General features: G+C 35.4%; 1 protein-coding gene across 1 annotated transcript; it reads right to left on the bottom strand.

Moving 5' to 3' along the window:
- Positions 1 to 2526: 2526 nt before the first annotated feature.
- Positions 2527 to 18709, bottom strand: LOC122291796 (vacuolar fusion protein MON1 homolog). Its single transcript, XM_043099773.1, has 14 exons — positions 17920 to 18709; positions 13478 to 13557; positions 13268 to 13339; positions 13091 to 13130; positions 12022 to 12123; positions 11788 to 11909; positions 10804 to 10936; positions 10553 to 10644; positions 9786 to 9867; positions 9527 to 9591; positions 5197 to 5490; positions 4989 to 5080; positions 3843 to 3907; positions 2527 to 2862 (listed from the first exon to the last, which is right to left on the bottom strand). Exons 1-14 carry the CDS (start codon positions 18442 to 18444, stop codon positions 2767 to 2769), a joined length of 1860 nt encoding a protein of 619 aa, XP_042955707.1. The 5' UTR covers positions 18445 to 18709; the 3' UTR covers positions 2527 to 2766.
- Between the last annotated feature and the right edge of the window lie 1675 nt (positions 18710 to 20384).

Genomic DNA, 20384 nt, shown 5'->3' with positions numbered 1-20384 from the left:
CCTCAAGGTCTTTTAGATTTGACCCACCCCATCGTACAATTACCGGCACATGGTCTCCATGTGATGCCACAAGAAAAACTTGGTCAGCCGCAGTCTAGGCTAGTCGATGCCAATCTTTCTATTATGTTTCTACTATTCCCTAACCGTTGATCTTGAGGCATGGAATACGAATATCTTTAAAAAATATCTTAAGACAACAAATTGTAGAACACCTTCAATATCCACTACCTCCAACGGTGGCAACACAATTCACACAACTGTATGAATTATAAAAAATCATAATTTAAGATGACGTTATCTTTGCAGTATGGGTGAAGACCAAGTTTTTTATCCTAAAACTTGATTTTTTTTTTTCATTTTTGCGGTGTGATTATTATAATGAGGTGTTTGTTAGAAAACCCATCTCATTCTCATTTATCTCATTTTCTTATGTTTATATTCACGGAAAAAAAGAAAGAGAGACACGAGATGAGTGATGGTAGCCAATTCAATGTATGGGACCATTCTTTGATACCAAAAGCAATAATAAAATTATATGTTGTATAAATGTCACATTTTTTAAAAAAAAAAATAACATCTATTATTAAAAAAATAAATTTTATAATAATTTTATAATTACTCATTATTTTTTAAAAAATGAGTCCACATTCTGTAGCAAATATCATTATTCAATAAACAAAGGTTGGGTTGGTCCTCTGGTTGGGCGATTATACACAAAGTTTTGAAATCCGTTCCGGATACCATTCCGATTGAGGCACTGGAACGGAATATTTCGATACCGGTACGTTTCGATGTACCGTTTCGGGATTAATTATATATTATATATAAATATTTATATGTATATATAAACTAACAATTAATAAAATAAATACATATATATGTAAGTGTGTGATATGTATATGTGTATATATATAGAAGAATAAAAGATTTATAAAATGAATATATATTGAAAAAATCATAAACTTGAATTAAGACACAAAAATAAAGGAAAAAAAATTAAAAAATAGACAGATTATTAAAAATAACAATATTTTTAGTACATGGAAATGGGTATTTAAATTCTAAAAGTATAAATTTATTTATTATTTTTCAACTTATTCACAAGAGTTTTTTTTTTTTTTTTTTTTTTTTTCGACCAGAATTATTATTCCGGTCGGAATTGACCGGAACGGCTAGAATTTAATAAAAAATGGAATAGATACCTATCCATTCTAATCACTGTTCCGACATAAAAAATTCCAACCAGAACAGAACGAATTTTAAAATATTGATTCTTCTACACCGAGCACAAGGCGATTATGGAATGAGTGAGCAGTAATTGGTTCTGTCTCCTCCACCAATTACACGTGTAAAACCTATAACAGCAGTGACAAAGGTCACTCCCTTAATAACTAGGGTGAACGAACAGCTTAAGGTCCGAAGTGAAGTCAACGTGCAGAAAAAGCAGGAAAACCTAGTAAAGTGAAGTGAAAGGTGACAAATGATCTCATTCTCACGGGACCCCCAATAATCATTACAGAGCACCCAACTCTCATCAGTCTAAGGCCATTGATTTGAGAGCTTGTCTTGACCAAACCATTCCACATCCTTCTCTCTCTCCGTTTTTTTTTTTTTTTTTTTAATGAAAGCACACCCTTTTCTCTCTTCTTCTATAAGCTGGCTGCTGCTACGCATTCCATTCACCCAAAGATGCTCTTTCTATATTACAGTTTTTAAAGATGAGCATAAGCATTTGCAGAAAGTATTATAAACAAATTTAGCAGTTCCTTCGAATCTATCCTTCATGAAAATAAAAACTTGCCTTCAAAACTACACAGCACAGCTCAGTTACTTTGCTGTAGATCTTATACCTCCCTGACCAGAAGTGCTACATATAAAGAGATGAGAAACACTAGTATGCCTCTTGGAGCATACCGCTCCACTTTACCACTGGTTTTTGTTTCTTTTTTTCTTTTTCTTTTAGTGATTAAGAAAGTGATTTTAAGTATTATTAGTATACTTTTTTTTTACTTAGTGATTAAGAAAATAATTAAAAAAATGTGAAAAGACAAAAAAAAAAAAAAAAAAAACCAGCTGGACAGCATGCCTGGCGGTAAGAGCTAAACGGCATAGTAGCCGCAACCTAAAAAGATACTACACAAAAATAAGAAAAAAATCTAATTATAAGCGATTCTACAATACGTATACCCATTCAATGTAATTGGTCAGAAAATAAATTTTATTGAAAACAGTACCAATTTAAATTTTGAATATGAAACCCTCAATATTGATACGCAAGTTTTGTTTGTATGTAACAAAACTCATAAAATAAATTCAAAAACTGATATGATTTTATGACATACATTAAATCTACTTTACACTAAAATTAATTTTATAATTTGACAAATCACATCAAGCTACATCAATTTATAAGTTTATTTTTATATAATCCCCTTGTGTCTAAAGTATTTTTCTAAACATAATAACCCCAACCGTTATATCTGGTATTCGAAAGTCCATCCTGAAAATTTTCTGTTGCAACAGGTATTATGCTTTTGATCTATATATTTCCATTTATTAGTATTTCATATAAAACTGCTCTTACAAATTGATAAATAAACTGAGGATGCAATAAATCCTCCAACAGGTAACTTGACAAATTGGTAGACTACCGTCAGCAATCAGCACCATTTTAATGAAAGCGCGTGGAAAAGAAAAAAACTGTGGGATTTCATTAGAGATAAAACAAAACTATAGTACACTCTGCATTACAGAAAAATTTATATATCACCATGAAAAGGGGCTTGCGCCAAGCAAAAAAATCTCGTTTTCCACATCTTTCACCCATTGGGAAACCCGGTTGCAAGTCTTTATTGCCAATGCCTGCAAATACAAGACCATAGCAATCAAAACTCAGAATGCACCCAACATAAATATGCAGATACAATAGGTGCAAATGATGGATAATAGCTCGATTGACTGCATGCTTTCAAAGTGTATTTCACCTGGTCAGTATTATCTTTCTGGATTATAATATATGCAAAACAAAAGCTTATTAAATTTGGCAAAATAGATTCATATGATGAAACTGAGTGAAAGACACTCGAAACTTCAACAGCTCAACTAGACTTGTAAGCCTCAACAGCCCACCTAGACTGTAATGAGTAAAGGTAGTAAGAAGGTCAATCTATCTATTTGACCAAAAAGAAAAGATAGAATATGTAAAATTCGACAAGAGGAACTCTTCCTCTTGAATGAAATGATAAAGGCATACCCGAAAATACATGTATAAAAGCTTTGTACTGGTATCAACAAAAAATGATCAACCAATTAGTCAAAAACACACAGTGAGGATTGTATCCATTCGATTTTGAAACTCTGGAAAAATATAATCCGTTCCATTATTCCAAGTGGTTACCTATTCTACCTAATGAAGAACTTGCTATTCTTGAGGCTCAGATCCAAGAAGTCCTATAACTTAAGGGCACAATAAAAACTTCAATTCTTTTTATCACTGACTTTAAAGAAATGATAGACAATCTATTATTTCAAACTATTGCAGTAACTATAAAAATTTTCTAGTGACAGGTCCTGCTGCTGGTTTGAACCATAGCAAAGTCACCTTTTCCTTTCTTTCTTTTTCCAAACCCTGCTACAAAGAAAGATGTTCACTTAAAATATCCCATATACCTAGGCAGGAATAAGTCAACTATTTTCCCGGTCTCTCCAAACGTATTTTCATTCCATTTTGTCCTAACTAAACAGTAAAGTATAATTGGAAGATAACAAAGGTCGACAAGTATGATAATTAGCACAAAGCAAACAAACAAAATGAATCTCAGATACATAAGCTTAAATAAGACCTTGTCTGCCAGTGGATCAAATGCCGCATATAGTTCAAAATCCGGGGTGACCCAACAGAGTAGAACTGCCATGTTAAAAAGATCATGAAATTTCACCAGGAAAGCCTTTCAAATGAAGCAAGTAAACAGGGATATGAACATCTAATCTTATGCCACTGAAACAAGCTTGTCAATGAAAATGATTTCCAGTTACGAAAAGGGGTACAACCAACAAGAAGCCAAATTCAGATTATGAAATGAAGTAGGATAGAATAAAGCACATACGCCAAAAGAGAAAGAGCTGCCGAATACAAATTTTCAAGCAAATCTATCAACACAAGTTGCATGTTTTGGCAGTGGTTAGAGGTTGTAATCAAACTAAGTCAAGCCAAGTATTGAATTTTCAAGCTCCGTACATTTCTTTTTATTTGAAAACAGGTCTTGCTCAAGCTTATCATGAGATTTTCTGTCCATGAACAATTCAATTATTTTTCCAATGAATTTGAGCTTATTCACCAGTTAATTGATTAATTTCTTAGTTTCTTAAAGGAAATAAGTTCCGTTACTGCAATCTTATACATTTTCATAAAATTGTATAAACATTTAGTTATTTAATTATGTTAAGATTATATCATCATGTTCAACACTTTTATTACTGATTAAAAAATGATCATATCATCGTGTTCAAGAAGTGAACTATATGTATGAACTTGAAAAATCTTGTATTTGTAATATATGGAATATAGTTTCTAGCACAAAATTAATGATTTATACCATATCTTATGACTTTATCCATAAATTTCAACAAACAAATTTTGAGTTTGTATGAATATCTTTATACAGGTTATATACACATTTTTTTGTATCTATATCAAGACTCGTATTTATAAGTAATTTAAATTATATATACTGCCTTGAGACATAAATTCTTTATCTTTTAAAATATTTAATAGGCTCTCATTATAAAATTAAAAATAATACTACAAAAAATAATAAATACGAAGTTAGTTTAGAACAGTTTATATACATTGAGAATATAAATTTGAATCATTTAATAAACTAGCCTAAATTTTGCTCAAACTTGGTTCATTTGTTAAGTGAATCAAACTCATGTTGAGTTTATTCAACATTTCCAAAGTAGTTGTAGAATGGACTAAGATTAAATACCATAATGTTCATCTCTTCTAAACTGAGTTTTGTGGGGACCGGTTCCTCCATCATGCATGGACGCATAAAGTTTCTGGTAAGCTCTATATAATCTGCAAAACAATAAATTAGTTACCTTACCAAAAACAACAAAGCAAAGCAAAAACCTAACCATACACTCCCATTCAAAGCTTGTCTAGCAAAGTTGCAGCAAGATTCAACGTGTTACCTTTTCTGCTGTTGTGGGCTATTAATTGGTGGTGAGAACTCCGAAGATACATATTGATCTAGAAATATACTACGGTACATGAAATGCCAAAGTCCAGCAGGACCACCAATGCCCACATATGGTTCTCTGAATCTCTCAGGAGAATCTTTAGGTTGGCCTAAATGTGGAGATAAAGATCCAGAACGAGGTAAGGGCTCAATAGGCAAATCCTCGACATGCATCCCACCATCTAGCATGGATCTCTGAACTTCACTGAGAACATTTGACTTCAAAAGGACCCCTTCAATACGAATCCTATGAAATTGCAGCAAAAGTTCTCGATATAAAATTAACCAAAAGAAAACACCCTATAAATTACACAGTAAGCTTATGTTTATTTGGTTTGCGTGCATAGGGTCAGCAACATTTGGGCCTCATTTGGATAGCTATCTCAACCCATCTCATCTCATTTAATTTCCTTCCCAAACATCACTTAAACACAAACACTTTTCAATTTCAAATCTTCAACGTTTTAATCTAATCATTACCAAATCATTATAACTTTTCCAAACAAAACACAAAAAACAATTCAATTTTTTCAAATCTCAAAACAAAAATAATATTAAAAAATTATACATATATATTTTTTTGATAAGTAAGAAACTTTATTGATCGAATGAAACTACGCAAAGCCCATGTACACAGGATATATACAAAAGAAACACCTAATTACATTCTAGAAACCTGATAAAAAAAAAAATCAAAAACAAAAACTCATGAACATTCCCTCCCTTAAGAACATTAGCAGAAAACCACTGAAGCAGAGAAAACACACAAAATTTCCAGACATCCTCAACAGCTTGCTCCTTGTTGAAGCACCTCTCGTTCCTTTCCATCCATATACACCACATTATGCACAAAGGAATCATCCTCCATGCTGCTGCCAATTGATAGCTACTATGATGCCTATTCCAACATGCTAGTAGATCCACCACTCTCTTCCGCATAACCCAACTCTAATGAGAACACCAACCCATTGCGCCCTAGCCACCTCAAAATGTAAAGAGTAAATGATCAATCGATTCACCATTTTTCTTACACATGAAGCACCACTCCATAACAATCATAAAACGTTTCCTCAATTGTCAGCCATCAAAATCTTCCCAAGTGCAGCTGTTCAAGTAAAAAAGACAACTTTAGACGGCACAAAAGCCCTCCAAATACACTTCCATGGAAAAGAGATATGCTGCTGAACAGTCAACACCTTATAATACGATTTAACTGAAAACTTTTTGCTCCCCGTGTGTTTCCACAGCATTTGATCCCTCTCATTTCCTCCTATATTCAGAGAATACAAGAAGCTGAAAAAATTTGCAATCTCATCAAGTTCCCAATCCTGTACATTTCTAGCGAAAATAACATTCCAATGCACAGTCCCATTAGCACGAACACCTCTGAAACAGCAGCCTACTGATTTCCAACCAAGCTGAAAACAACCGGAAAAACAGAATAAAGAGTTCTCTCACCACACCATTCATCAAACCAAAAACAAATTCTTGCACCCTCTACAACCTCAAACTTAATATGTTTTTCAAAACTGTCCCACCCCTTTCTAATAAATTTCCATGGGCACACATCATAAGACCCCCTACCCTCCTTAGAACACCATTCCCCCCAATCACATCCATACTTCTGATCAATAACCTCTCTCCACAACGAATCCCCTTCCACTTGATACCTCCACAACCACTTCCCTAACAATGCCTTATTAAAATTACTTCAATTTCGCACCCCATAACCTCCATTCACAATCGGACAGCACACCCTATGCCAACTCACAAGATGAAATTTATTCTCCTCTCCCATGCCACCCCACAAAAATGCTCTAAACAACTTCTCAATCCAGTTTGCCACACCTACTGGTAATGGGAATAAAGAAAGATAATAAGTAGGAAGATTGGAAAGGGTGCTTTTAATAAGGGTTAATCTTCCCCCTTTTGATAGATATAGCAGCTTCCAACCCGACAATCTTTAACCTTCTCTACAACACCATCCCAAATATTCTTTGCTTTAAAAGGTGGCCCCAACGGAAGTCCAAGATTGGAAGAGAAGCAACTTTGCAGCCCAACAAAAGGCTCGAGACAGCTTCAAAGCACAATAATACAGCCCTTACAGCTTGAATTTGTCCACTGTCAGCATCACAAAAAATAAGAGTATCATTTGCAAATTTCAATTTACTAATACAGAAAACCGAGTGGTTGAAACACAGTATCTAACCCATCCACACCACCTATCCCCAAAGCCACATTTTCTTAGCATATAAAAAAGAAAATCTCAGCACACATGGTCATATGCCTTTTCCATGTCAAGCTTGCAAAGAACTCCCAGAATACCTTCCCTCATCTAGCTGCCCAAACACTCATTCACAATCAAAATCGAGTCCAATATTTGACGTCCCCAAATGAAAGCATTTTGAGGTTTAGAAATGATTTTATCCATCACCATACTCATGCGACTAGCTAACACCTTCGAAATAATTTTATAAATCCCACCTACCAAACTAATAGGACGGAAATCCTTCAACTCATGGCACCAGTGATCCTCGGAATGAGGGCAATAAATGTAGGACTTCTGAAACTTATGAAGAGAATAAAATTCTTGGAAAACCTGCATCAATTCTTCTTTCACTATATCCAAACACTCTTGAAAAAAAAATCCATAGAGAAACCATCCGGGCCCAGAGCCTTATCTTTACACATTCCACTTACCACCTGATACACCTCAATTTCTTCAAACGGCCTCTCCAACCAGCTTGCTGCACAGAAATCCCGCTGGTCAAAATTCAGACCATCAAGCTTGGGACGCCACTACGCTGTCTCGGTTCGAAGATCTTCATAATACTGCACAATGTGATCTTGAACCTTATCAGGGGATTGAAACACATTGATACCGGAATGAAGTACCTCAATGGCGTTATTGCGCCTACGTGAATTAGCCATCTTGAGAAAAAACTTAATGCATCTGTCCCCCTCTTTCAACCAAAGCACCATTGATTTTTGCCTCCAAGATATTTCTTCCATCAACACACCTTCTTAATTTCGGTAACCACCTCATTCTTCCTTAATAAGGACTCCTCATTTTCCTCCCCATCCTCCAAAGCATGCAACTCATCCCAAAGCAGATATTTCTGCACTTCAGTATGCCTAAAGACTTCATGATTCCACTTCTATAAATCAGTCTTTAGAGCTTTGAGTTTACTTGCCAATATAAAACTAGGACTTCAGTTAAGAAGCCCACCAATTCCTTACCTTTTCCAAAAATCCATCAGCTTCAAGCCACATATTCTCAAACTTTTAAAAAACTCCTACCCCCATGTATGCCACCACAGTCAAGCAAAATGGGAAAATGAAAACTGACATGGGGCAACCTCTTCTGACATAAATCCAAGTAATGAGTCTCCCATGGAGAAGAGATTAGAAATCTATCCAACCTTGACCGCCCTCTACTGTTAGATCATGTATAAGCTCCCCCTACCAATGGAAGATCCAAAAGATTTAGATAAAAAATCAACTCCGAAAAATCTTCCATAGCCATAGACGAAGTAGATGCACCTGCCCTCTCACTAGGGAACTGAACAATATTAAAATCCCCACACAAACACCAAGGAAAATCCCACAGGTAATACAGAACTGCCAGCTCCTCCCACAAAAAACTTCTATCCCTATCCACATTAGGCCCATACACTCTTGCAAAAGCCTACCTCCACCCATCCTCATATTTTTAAAAGTACCAGCCACAGAATAATTCCCAATACATTCCTCTACTAACTGCACCACCCTCTTATCCCACATCAACGACACACCTCCTGAAGCACCCAATGAAGCTAGATAACTCTAGCCCACCAAAGAACATCCCCACAAACTACTAATAATGTTTCTATCAATGAAACTCAACTTAGTTTCTTGAAGACAAACAATATCAATTTTCTAGCCATGAAGTAAGGATCTAATACAGAGACACTTGTTGACATCATTAATTCCCCCTTAAATTCCAAGAGAGGATTTTAGGCTTATATTCTAATAATATTTTAACTTTCTAATATTTTATTCAACTTTTTCTCTCTCTCCTTTCTCGAAACCCCTAAAATATCTTAACTCAAACAAAAGAGGCCTTAGTAAAATATCTTAACTCACAGATTTTGCATCTCATCTCAACATCCAAATGAGGCCTTAGTAAAATTCCTTTTTTCCATTCTTTTCTTTAAAGGTCACATTGGTCATATTAGGCCAAAACGTGTGTCATTTCTTTGGAAAAAGAAATGCATCTGGATTATTTTAAAACCATAGTTTACCTGCAATCCTTGAGATGATAAAAGGCATCTGAACTTGTAGTAAGCAACATCAAGTATGTGTCAACCTGCAATGAGTAGAACATGTCAAAGTCATTTCTTCCATCATTGATCCCACTTGTTTACAAGAAAATGTCTACTGCACATAAAAACTGTACAATTTGCATAAATATATATAGAGGCCAGCTTTTTCATTCCACCACCAGCCAGGATCTTATAAACTAAGCAACTAAACTGTGTGAATTGTGAACCCAAGACTCACATCAAAATAATGAACATAGGCATACAAAAATGCCATGGGATTATATCTTGGCAGGCAAATTGGTGAAAAAGATTCGGAAGTCCTGCATGAAGCAAAAAAGCATATATAAATTTGCAGCCTCAAATATTTTCAGAAATAAAAATGTATTAACAATAAATATAGCTTTGACATTTATGGGTTATTTTATGTCCTATTGATATTTATAGATATAATAAGACTTATCTTCTGGAAGGTTGTACTTAAAAAAAATATTCCTCTGGGTTGTTATTCTATCAGCATGTGCCTCTCCAAAACAAAATGTTCACAGCTAAAGAAAAAACAAACGAAAATAGGAATGTTTTGTGAGACATCAATGGTAAAATATGTTTAAAAAGTTTTTGCCAAAATGTGGACATTGAGAGCGTGGCGCACAAAAAAAAGCGTGATTAGAAATTTAGATCACGCAGATTCTTGAAACGTTACGTGCAGGTAGTATAAAGAGTTCTATTTTGAATTAAAACTTATAATAAGGATATTTTTTAGGAATGCATAAATCAAGACAAGATAGGAATGCAGACTTCATTTACCAAAACATATAAATTCGCTAAAGAGCCCATTGAGTGGAAACCAGTTAAGCAATTTAGAAGAGCCAGCACTCTTGTTTTCCAACAAATCAATACCAAGAGATGGTTCAATGTACTTCATAGTCACGCTACAGAGTACAGTTGTCCATGACAGAAGGATCATCAAGAAATAACATAAGACTTCTCAAAGCCAAAATAACTTGCCTAAATGATTCTGATGACATAACAAAGTTGGCAAGTAATAGCATATCATCAGGATGAAGAGAAGCTTTTTGAGCACCAACAAGACTGACAACCTGCAATCAAGCTTCAAAGCTCTGAATTGCTCTAACCAGTAAATATTTATAAACTGGGAAAACAAAGAGAGAAAAATATCTGACTCAATAGATGTACCCCTAAGGATGCATAAATTCAGAAAAGAAAAAGTAGATGAAACAATGGGATAGGGATGTTACCTTATGCTTGCACATTAATATTGCAAATAGAACACCTGAATCAGAAACATCTTGTAGTACAGCACCTGCAGCTTGCCTCGTCACATAAGCAAGGGGAAGACAAGTGTACGCATGGAGAAAAGTAGCTGGATTCCTAAAATAAAAAAAATGAACAAAAAAACTTATAAGCCTGATATCAAATAGCATGACAAATTTTTTGTGGGGAGGGGAGTGAGGAAAGGGAGGGGCAGGGGCATTATGATTAGCAGCTTATAGATAACAGGTGTAAAGTGAACCATATGAGAAACAACCAAAAATAAGACAGACATTTCAACTTGCATTTCAACTTCATTGACTACAAAAGAGTTCATGAAACGTTATAAATAGAAACATTGCAGAGCAGTAACCAGAGTGGATTTTGAAAAATTATAATTTAAACTATAGTTTTTTTATTTTTATTTTTATAGTTAATAATTTAAAATATAGTTGAAAAAATTATATGCGACTCTATACTTAGCAAAAGAAGAAAAAAGTAGAGATTAAATTCCTTACCATTATATGACATTTTAAGTGGATCCATCCAATCAGTCAAACGCTCAAACTTTCAACTGGAGACCCAACCCATTCAAAGTTTTGTGAATGGTTTAAATTAGAAAACTGTTGTTTATCCAAGGTAGTTTCATGAATGGTTTAAGCTAGAAAATATTTTTTCATATGCATTTACTAAGCAATACTAGAGCATCTACAAATGTGAGCTCCAAGGTTGTTCTAATCTACCAATAAGATCCTGGCTTTCTACAGAATATTTTATCTTTTCTCTTCCCCAGAGAAAGGAGCTCATGAATCTCCCCCTCTTTGCAGGGCTGCCAAACAAAAATATGAATGTACATTCATACACATCTCTGTTGACTGTCAATCAATCCTTTTTACCTACGAAAAAAATGCAAATATATCTGTTTTGCAACAAATGCATTCCAATATGCAGAAGGGAACAGAGAAACAAACCAACTGAATGAATGGATTAAAGATGAGAAGACAACATCAGTTCCTCCAAGCAAAGGTGTCATATCAAACTTTGGATTCTTCTCGAAGCACCTATTAACTGACTTTGTTAAAATAAGAAGCATCTGCATCCATATTATAATCAATCATGTGAGGAAGTCCACTGATTGGTATGAAGAAAAAGATAACTAAAGTAGCTAATATATTCAGAGGGCAAAACTGTGCAGGTAATGATACCTGACCATAAATTAACTCCAGTTGCCCCCTCAACGACTCGTAAGGCTCCTCTGTGCAGCTAATGCAAACCAAGTAAATGGGTCCCTTCACAAGAAAAACCACCTGTACATCCAAATCAATTTATTTAGCTGATTGCCAAAAGAAGAGAAAGGACTTTGAAGACTCTCTAAATTGTAAAAGTAATTGTATACAAGCTTCAATTTCTAGGCATTCTATTCCTCAAGCAACAAATGACATGTCTTTTCTCTTTGATATGAAACAAGAATTTCAATAAAAAGTGCAAAAGGCACAATCCAGGTACACGCAATGTATATAAGAAAGACCCATTTCACAGATTTGGTTCTTGTAGTAGGTATGCCTTATTTTTAGGCAAGGAACTTACATAAACTGCTCTGATCCTCCTTTTACTAGTTGTCTCAGCTGGAATCCTAATTGGGCTCTCCTTCCTTTTACTACTGAGAGAATTCCAAACTTAAATTCCTATTTCCTCTAGTATTCTCTCCTACTATAATGACCCAAGTCAGGCCCAAGCCACATCAAGCTCATACTCCAAAAAGACTAGTCAAGGTTACAATTGAAGCCCCTTGAAAACATTATAAAGGGCTTGAACTTCTCCCTCCCAAACACAATCACACATCTGGGGGATTACACCTACCCAACTCTGGAAAAACATCAAGTCTAGTGGATGATAATTCAACATCGATCTCAACAAAGAAGTGAGAGAGAGAGAGAGCCACAATGTGTCATGATCTCAGATAGGACATTTTTTCGCCTTTCTGCTTTTTCCAACTCTAAGAACTAAAAACCAGGAATAAAGACAAACACAAGTAATACAACTGGCAAGAAAAGTATTTTGGGTCAATATAATAACTATCAGCCTCTAATTGACGCGTTTTAGGTATTCAGGAGAATCAGAAAAGAATGATGAAAATAACTTCTGATTTGTTTCATGAACAAGTAAGTTCTCAGGAGATTGAGAGAACACTTCATCTTATGTCTCCAAGAAATAAATATGGCTAGCAAGAAGATAACTGCAGGAATGAAAATTTCAAAAAAATGTAAAAAATACCTGGTGCTTTCCTGCCCTGACCAGTTTGACACGATCCCCCCTGAAAAGTGATTAATAAACAAACCATTGAAAGCCTTTATATATTTGGCCTCAAATAAACAATTAAGCTAGGAAAAGGGGCACAATGGTACACAGAAATTCATAAAATAAACAACTATGGAAGAAAGATCCAGGTACCCATTCTCCACAAAGGATATAATGGCCTGCAATGTTGCTGAAAATCCTGCTAGCTTGTGTTCATCTCCGTATCTGGCAGTTAATATTCAAGACAAGATATAAACAACAAAAGGCCCAGATAAGAATTTAAAAGCTTGGACTATGTTTTTTTGCATTGGCATGAAAACGGTGCAGTTTCTGCTAAAGAAATTGCAGGAGCCAAATACAAACCTGGAAAATATTGGTTTGCCTGAGTTACTTAAAATAAAAAAGTGCTTCTTCCTTTTTCTCCATGATATGGAAGTATCATCCTGCACTTCAGTATTAATCAAGCAGTCCAAAATATATGCATACATGAATTTGCTACTTTTTTCTAAAAATAACAGCACCATTTAAAAAAAAAAAAAAAAAAAAAAAAAAACATAAAATGGCCATATAGTTTGAGGCTATTTCATCAGACAAAACACTGAGCTCTGGAATCAGACTAATTATTTTTTTGATAAGTAATAAAACTTCATTACAAGGCGCAACCCAAGTACATGATCTATAAAGGAAAGATACCTATGTAAAAGGAGCAAAAGATACAAGAAAACCATGAAAACTAAACTCATTAAAGTCTAAAAAACTGGCCAAAGGAAGTATTGGGAAAGAAAGTTTTGATCTCATCCAGTATCCATTTCATGATACATATAATTTGTATCATTCATTTCCCTCTGAATATACCATTGAGGCAAATAGGAACCATCTTCTACTATGCTGCAATTTGTGGTCTACCACCTAATCCTCCCCAAGAGTTAAAAAGGTCAACCACTCTTCTGAGCATGATTGAAGCCAAACCAACTCAATTGAAAAATTCACCACACAAGCACTAGCAATCTTGCAACAGATAAAAATTAACACTAGGCTTCCCATCCTCACACACACGAATCACCAATCCATCACAATGATGTGCATTTTCCTTGGATTATCTATGATGAGATTTTTTCTGGAAACATTGTCAAGCAAAACACACAGCTATTGAAGGGACCTTAGTCAGCCAAACACTCTTCTGAGGAAGGGAGTTTTTATCATGTGGAACAGTGATATCACAGAATGAATGAACATTGAGCATCCCTTTTCGAAGGAACCCAAAGAAGTTTGCCTTCACCTCCTCGTCTCAAACTAGTGGAATACAAAAATTAAATAATGCATTAAAAAGTATCTACCTCGAAATGATGAGCCACCCTAATAAAACTTACATTCAAAATGGTCTGCCATATAACTGCCTTTAGCATGAGCAGTATTGTAAACACCCAGTAAGCTTCCTATAGAACCCTATCTCCACACCACAAATAATGACAGAAGCTAACCTAAGACCTGTCTTCCACCTCAAATCTAATATGGTTAGAAAATTCCTCCAAACGTTTCTTATGTTCTTCTATATTCCCACCCCATGAGGCCTTTGGACCTCATCAAAACACAACCCACCCTATGAACATTCATATTTAGAATTGATCTAGTCTGAAAAATAAATGCCATTGCTATGTGAATTTTATACTTTATTTATATCCTTCATTACTGGTTCTTACATTTATCCCATATTAGTTGTTTAGTAGCCTGGCTCGACTGGGGGAGACTCCTAATTGAAAGTACAATCCTTAAACAAGGTGACATATTACTGTTGACCTCAGAGCTCACACCAGCTTTTCTCTTCCAAACCTCCCCTTCCCAAAAAAGGCAGATGCTTTTGTGGAGCTACTTCACTTTTGGTGATATCTAATATATTAAACTAATAACTCAATAGAAATGAGAACTATAATAAATAAAGAGTTCTTTGGTTATCAAACACGCCCTTCCCTTGTTTTGGCAAGTTAAATTTGAATCTTATGTTGAATAACAGGCAGCTGGAGCCACAACTTGCTACTAAGAACTACTCAACAAGAGTATGAATTCTAATATCCAGCAACATTGCACTAAAACTAAAAATTTCCCAAATATTTTGATATTAATCCGTCCAAGTGTACACCCATGGACAAGATTATATTGGAACCCCAAAATGCGTCTGTAAGAGGCAGACAAATCCTAGACCTGGTGCCTATGGTAAATGAATTTTTAGATAGTATATTTACATCAGGAGGGATACTTTTCAAATTAGACATTGCAAAAACCTATGATCATGTTAATTGGAAATTCCTGCTTTACTTGCTTGCATTCATTTTGGGAAAAAATGATGTCCATCAATAGTGCATTCTATTTGTGTAGTCTACTTCTCTATATTAGCTAATGGTTCACAGGTGAGCTTCTTCAATAGCTCTCATGGTTTGAGATGGGATGAATCATTATCTTGAGTAATTTCCGTTATTGTCATGGAACTATTGAAGCTCTCAATATGATGATTTCAGGTATTGTGGACGACTGCTTCCTCTCTAAATTCTCAGTGGAGGATAGTAACCTTGGCACACTTGACATTGTTTGTTTGATAAGTAAGAAAATTTATTGATCCTCGTAATTAGGCAAAGCCCAAGTACACAGGTAGTATACAAGAGTGAAATAACTAATTACAGCCTACAAGCTAGAAAAAGAGGCATAAAAGTCATTAAAATTGATCCCCACTAAAACAATGGCCTTAGCCCAAGTCGTGAAAGCCTTGGTCTTGGGGTATCACTCCCTTCAAGGTCCAAAGTTCAATACCTCATGGGTGCAAACAATCCTTTGGGGCTACACCCTTTTGTTTGGTGAAAACCGGCAATTTGACCAATTCCGTGTAGGGAAACTTCCGAAGGTGCATTGCACGAGACCGGGGTTTACTTTGCAGGGGTAGGTCCGAAGGGCCCTGCCTTGGAAAGGTTCCCCGACATAAAAAATAAAAAAATAAAAAAAAAGAAAAAAAAAAGAAAAGAAAAAAAGAAACAATGGCCTTAGCCCAAAGTGACAAAGACTGGAGAAATAAGTCTCTAATCCCCCCCCCCCCCCCCCCCCAAAAAATGAGTGTTTTCTAAAAAAAATTGTCCATTCCTCTCATTCGATATGCACCACATAAGATATAAAGGCACCATCGTCCAAACAACCGCTTCTTGATGATTTCCTCTTATTCCATTCCAACAAGCCAAAAGATGCACCACCCTCTTAGGCATCACCCAAGCAATGTCCAGCCTTATAAAGATCTCATCCCATAAAGCCTTTGCCATGTCACAGTGGAAAAGAAGATGATCCGTTGATCGCCACTTTAGGCACCCTCTTAGGCACACTTGACATTTTTCATCTCTTATTTGTATACAACACCCTTATATTGTGGGGCTAACCAAGGCCACATCAAATCTTTGAGGCACTATTCTTTTGTTTTGATGTCACTAGTTTGAGTGTAAATCTAGCTAAGTTATAATTGATTCCAATGGGTAAAGTTCCTAATGTGGAGAAACTGGCTAGCACATTGGGGAAAAAGGAATCATTCCTACCTATGAAATATGTTGGCCTTTTGTTGGGTGCCTCATTCAAGACAAAGGTTCTTTGTTTTCAATTGAGCCCTAATGGGGAAATGATTGCGGCAATATCAACAAGAAAAACAAGCTTTGTGGAAGGTTATAATAGACTCAAAGTTTGGTAGAGCTTGGGGTTGATAGTGCTAAAATGAGTTACATGAGGTGGGGCCATGGAAGCATATAAGAAGAGGATGAGTCTTTTTTGTATGCATACTTGACTTGAGGTGGGTGATGGATCCATGATTAAATTTTGGCATGACCTAAGGTGTGGTGATAGGATCCTCAATGAAGCATTTCCAGAAGTGTATGGGGTTGAGCTGGTGCAAGAAGCCTCAATATCTAATCTTTTGGAATTTTTCAGTGGCTCTCCTCAATGGAATGTCAGTTTTTCCAAAGCAACACAAGATTATGAAGTTGATGCTTTAACATAACTATTCAATCTAATGTACTCTACATGAGTTTGTTTTGGAGAAGTAGAAAACGCCCTCTAGTGCCACTTTAAAAAAGGGAAGTTCACCGTCAGTTCTTTCTATCAGGTCCTCACTACTCAAGATACTAGCCCATTCCTTGGAGAAATATTTGGAATACTAAGGCACCTCTCAAAGTAGCTTTTTGTCGGGACAACTTCCTTAGAGAAAATTCTTACCATTGATAACCTAAGAAAACATGGAATCGTAGTGGTGGACTAGCATTGTAGATGTAAAAAGAATGGAAAAAATTTCAAACCATCTACTACTACATTGCGAGGTAACCAGGTCCAATGGAATGAATGCTTGGACAGTGGATTAGCATGGGTTATGCCTGGAAGGTTGGTTGACCTTCTAGTAATTTGAAGGGGTTACACGACAATCTACAAATTGCAACAATATGGAAAATGGCTCCAATATGACTGTTACAGTGCCTTCAGAAAGAAATCAATGAAAGAAGTTTTGAACATGAGTGCACAATGGATGATCTAAAAGCTTTCTTCTTCAAGACTTCGTTCCTTTGGGCACTTGCGATAGATTTTAATGGACTAGCTGTCCATGATTTTTTTTATCAGTTGCCAATCCTACGTAGGTGTGTCGTGTGTACATGAACCATGCCTACTGACTTCATCAATAAAATCCTTAATTACTTGGTAAAAAAAAAAAAAAATCAGTCCAATGTGTATTTATGCGTGAAGCCTGATAAAAATATATACAATTGAACAACAAGGATCCCCAAATGCAGTACCTCATCGAGGTGCCGCTTGCCAGGTACCCATGAGGCTGGCAAATCCGAAACCCCATCGACCAAATCATCATTCCTCACTTCTCGTATCTCATCATCGCCTATCCCATCAATTCCCGACCCACCACTGCTGGCACTGGTACTACCCCTTTCACCGGCATACCCACTACTACTAGGGCTCGACTGCCCATCCACTTCCAGCTCTGAGTTCGTCCTCCTCCACACCACGCTTCGCTCCACACTCTCCCTCACCTCCTGGACCTCAAAACTGCTCTCAATTCGTTCCTCAACACCACTGACGCTTCCTTCTCCTTCATAGCTTCTTTGGATTTCCGTTCGGTGATGGCTTTCCGTCAGAGACCCATTCGCGACGCCGTTTAGGGACCCATCCTGAATCGCATGGGCTTCGTTGTCAGGCTCAGTCAAAGCGACCGATGCAAATTGATCTTCGAGCGGTTTGGGGGTAAGGTTAGGGTCCGGACCGGTGGATTCTTCGCCGGAGAGTGAGGAGCTAGAATCGGAGGACATTGACGCGAGAAAGGCTTAAGAGGTTTTCCCGTTACGGTGGAATCCTCAAGAGACTATAGTTCGGGTTTCTTCTTTAGCTTTTGGTTGGTTGGAGAGAGAGAGAGAAGAGAGGGGTGCGGGGGGAGAATTTGTGGTGCGTCACCTACCAGTCGTTGGCCGGTGCAATCCGTACGTGAAACGCAGCGCTAAGGCTACGACTTGAAGGCAGAGCCTGACCGGTTGGTGGAAACGTGTAGCTGATCCGAATGCACGTCTCGTTCGAAGTCTAGTACGGGCCGGGTTGATGCCGTCTGTTTACATTCTCTACATTCTGACTCTGTACATCACTTCTGACAAGGCTTTTTTTTTTTTTTTTTAAGAAAAACAGTTTAATAGAAATTTTATAAAATTAAATTAATAAACTGAATATCATATTTAAAAAAATATAAAGATAATAAAAAAAATAATAATGCCATGTATAAATCCTTTACAGATTCTTTGTTAAAAATCGGTTTTTTTTTTTATATTTTTTAAGATGGGATTCACTTTTTTTAATAAAAGAACTGCATAAAATTTGCAAAAATTATCACTTTAAAAAGAATAGTACATTATAGCACTTCTCTTATTTGCATTTTGGATCAAATTTATTTTTTATTAAATTTTCTATTATATTTATTTTTTCTTAAAAAACTAGAAATAAATTTAATAAAATTTCAACAATCTGTTTTAAAAAATTATTATTATAATTATTAAATTAAAAAAAAGAAATCTGTACAAAAAAATATTTTAACTACAAAAACTTTTATTATAAAAATAAATTTATAAACTAATATGATTTGTTGATGTGATATATTAGATTGTAAAATTAATTTTATTATAAAATAGATATAATAATACATCATATAAAATTATATAAATTTATAGATTTAGTTTTACGAAATGTTATATTTCAGCTAAAAAATAAAATTAAAATAATATTTCCATCAATAAAACCCACTAGACAAAGATGTAACGATTATTATTTAAAAAAAAAAAAAAAAAAAAAAAAAAAAAAAAAAAAAAAAAAAAAAGGGCATTCATGCTCATAGTACACTGACTGGCTTGGGCCCGTTCGAAGCCTAATTATTATGATATAGTAAACGACTCAACTTGGCAGTAGCATTTATCTTCTCAGAAATTTCCGGAGGAAACAGCATATTATCTGTCACTTTTGGGCCTATTGCACAAACAGACAATGGCTTTTTGCTTTCCTTCTGTCTCTTTGTTTGTCTATTCTTTTCTAATAATTAGGTTGCTCCTATGACATTGACAAACTTGTACATCCCAAACACGACGAATGGATCCTTAAATCCGCAGCTAGCTGCTAATATCATCAGTTTCTGACCACACCCAAAGCCCAAGGGATTGGGTTGGGCAATGTCAATTAGGGCCGGACTCCAAACCCAATTTATCTGGAATGATATTTTGTTAGGCCCATTAACGAATCTTGGTGGACGCCAAGGCCATTGAGATAAAAATATGTAATAAGAGTATATGGCTTTAATATGAAGAGAAGCACTACAGTGATTTTATAAAAATGAACTTATACAAATTGATATAATTTTATATAATATATTAGATCTACTTTATAATAAAACAACTTTACGAACTGACACACAAAGTCAAACTACGTAAGTTTGTAAGTTAACTTTTGTAAAATTTCTTTGTGACCAAAATATTTCTCTAATGTGAAAGTCATAATTTTCTGTTACAAAGATTATAGAAGAAATATTAGTCTTCATCGAGATTTTCATTATTTTCCAGTCACACTTACTATATGTCATGTTTCAACTGGTTATCTATTTAAGTGGCTGAGAGATGAAATCATTTAAAATATGACATATTTTATGCAATTTGAATTATAAAAATAAAGAGTAGATCTCCTCTTCTCCCTAGATATAAAAGGTATGTCCTAATAATGT

This window comes from Carya illinoinensis, chromosome 13 (genome assembly GCF_018687715.1).
Source record: "Carya illinoinensis cultivar Pawnee chromosome 13, C.illinoinensisPawnee_v1, whole genome shotgun sequence".
Lineage (NCBI taxonomy): Eukaryota > Viridiplantae > Streptophyta > Magnoliopsida > Fagales > Juglandaceae > Carya > Carya illinoinensis.
Note: the sequence above shows the minus strand (reverse complement) of the source record. Positions and strands in the feature narration are given on the sequence as shown.

What these genes read in the sequence shown, in the direction of transcription:
- LOC122291796 (XM_043099773.1), bottom strand. Translation starts at nt 18,444, where the DNA reads ATGTCCTCCGATTCTAGCTCCTCACTCTCCGGCGAAGAATCCACCGGT. An exon ending in CCTATGTTCATTATTTTGAT is followed by an intron (nt 9,592 to 9,785) that starts GTGAGTCTTGGG and finishes TACTCATTGCAG; the next exon opens with GTTGACACATACTTGATGTT. An exon ending in TTGATCCACTGGCAGACAAG is followed by an intron (nt 2,863 to 3,842) that starts GTCTTATTTAAG and finishes TTGTATTTGCAG; the next exon opens with GCATTGGCAATAAAGACTTG.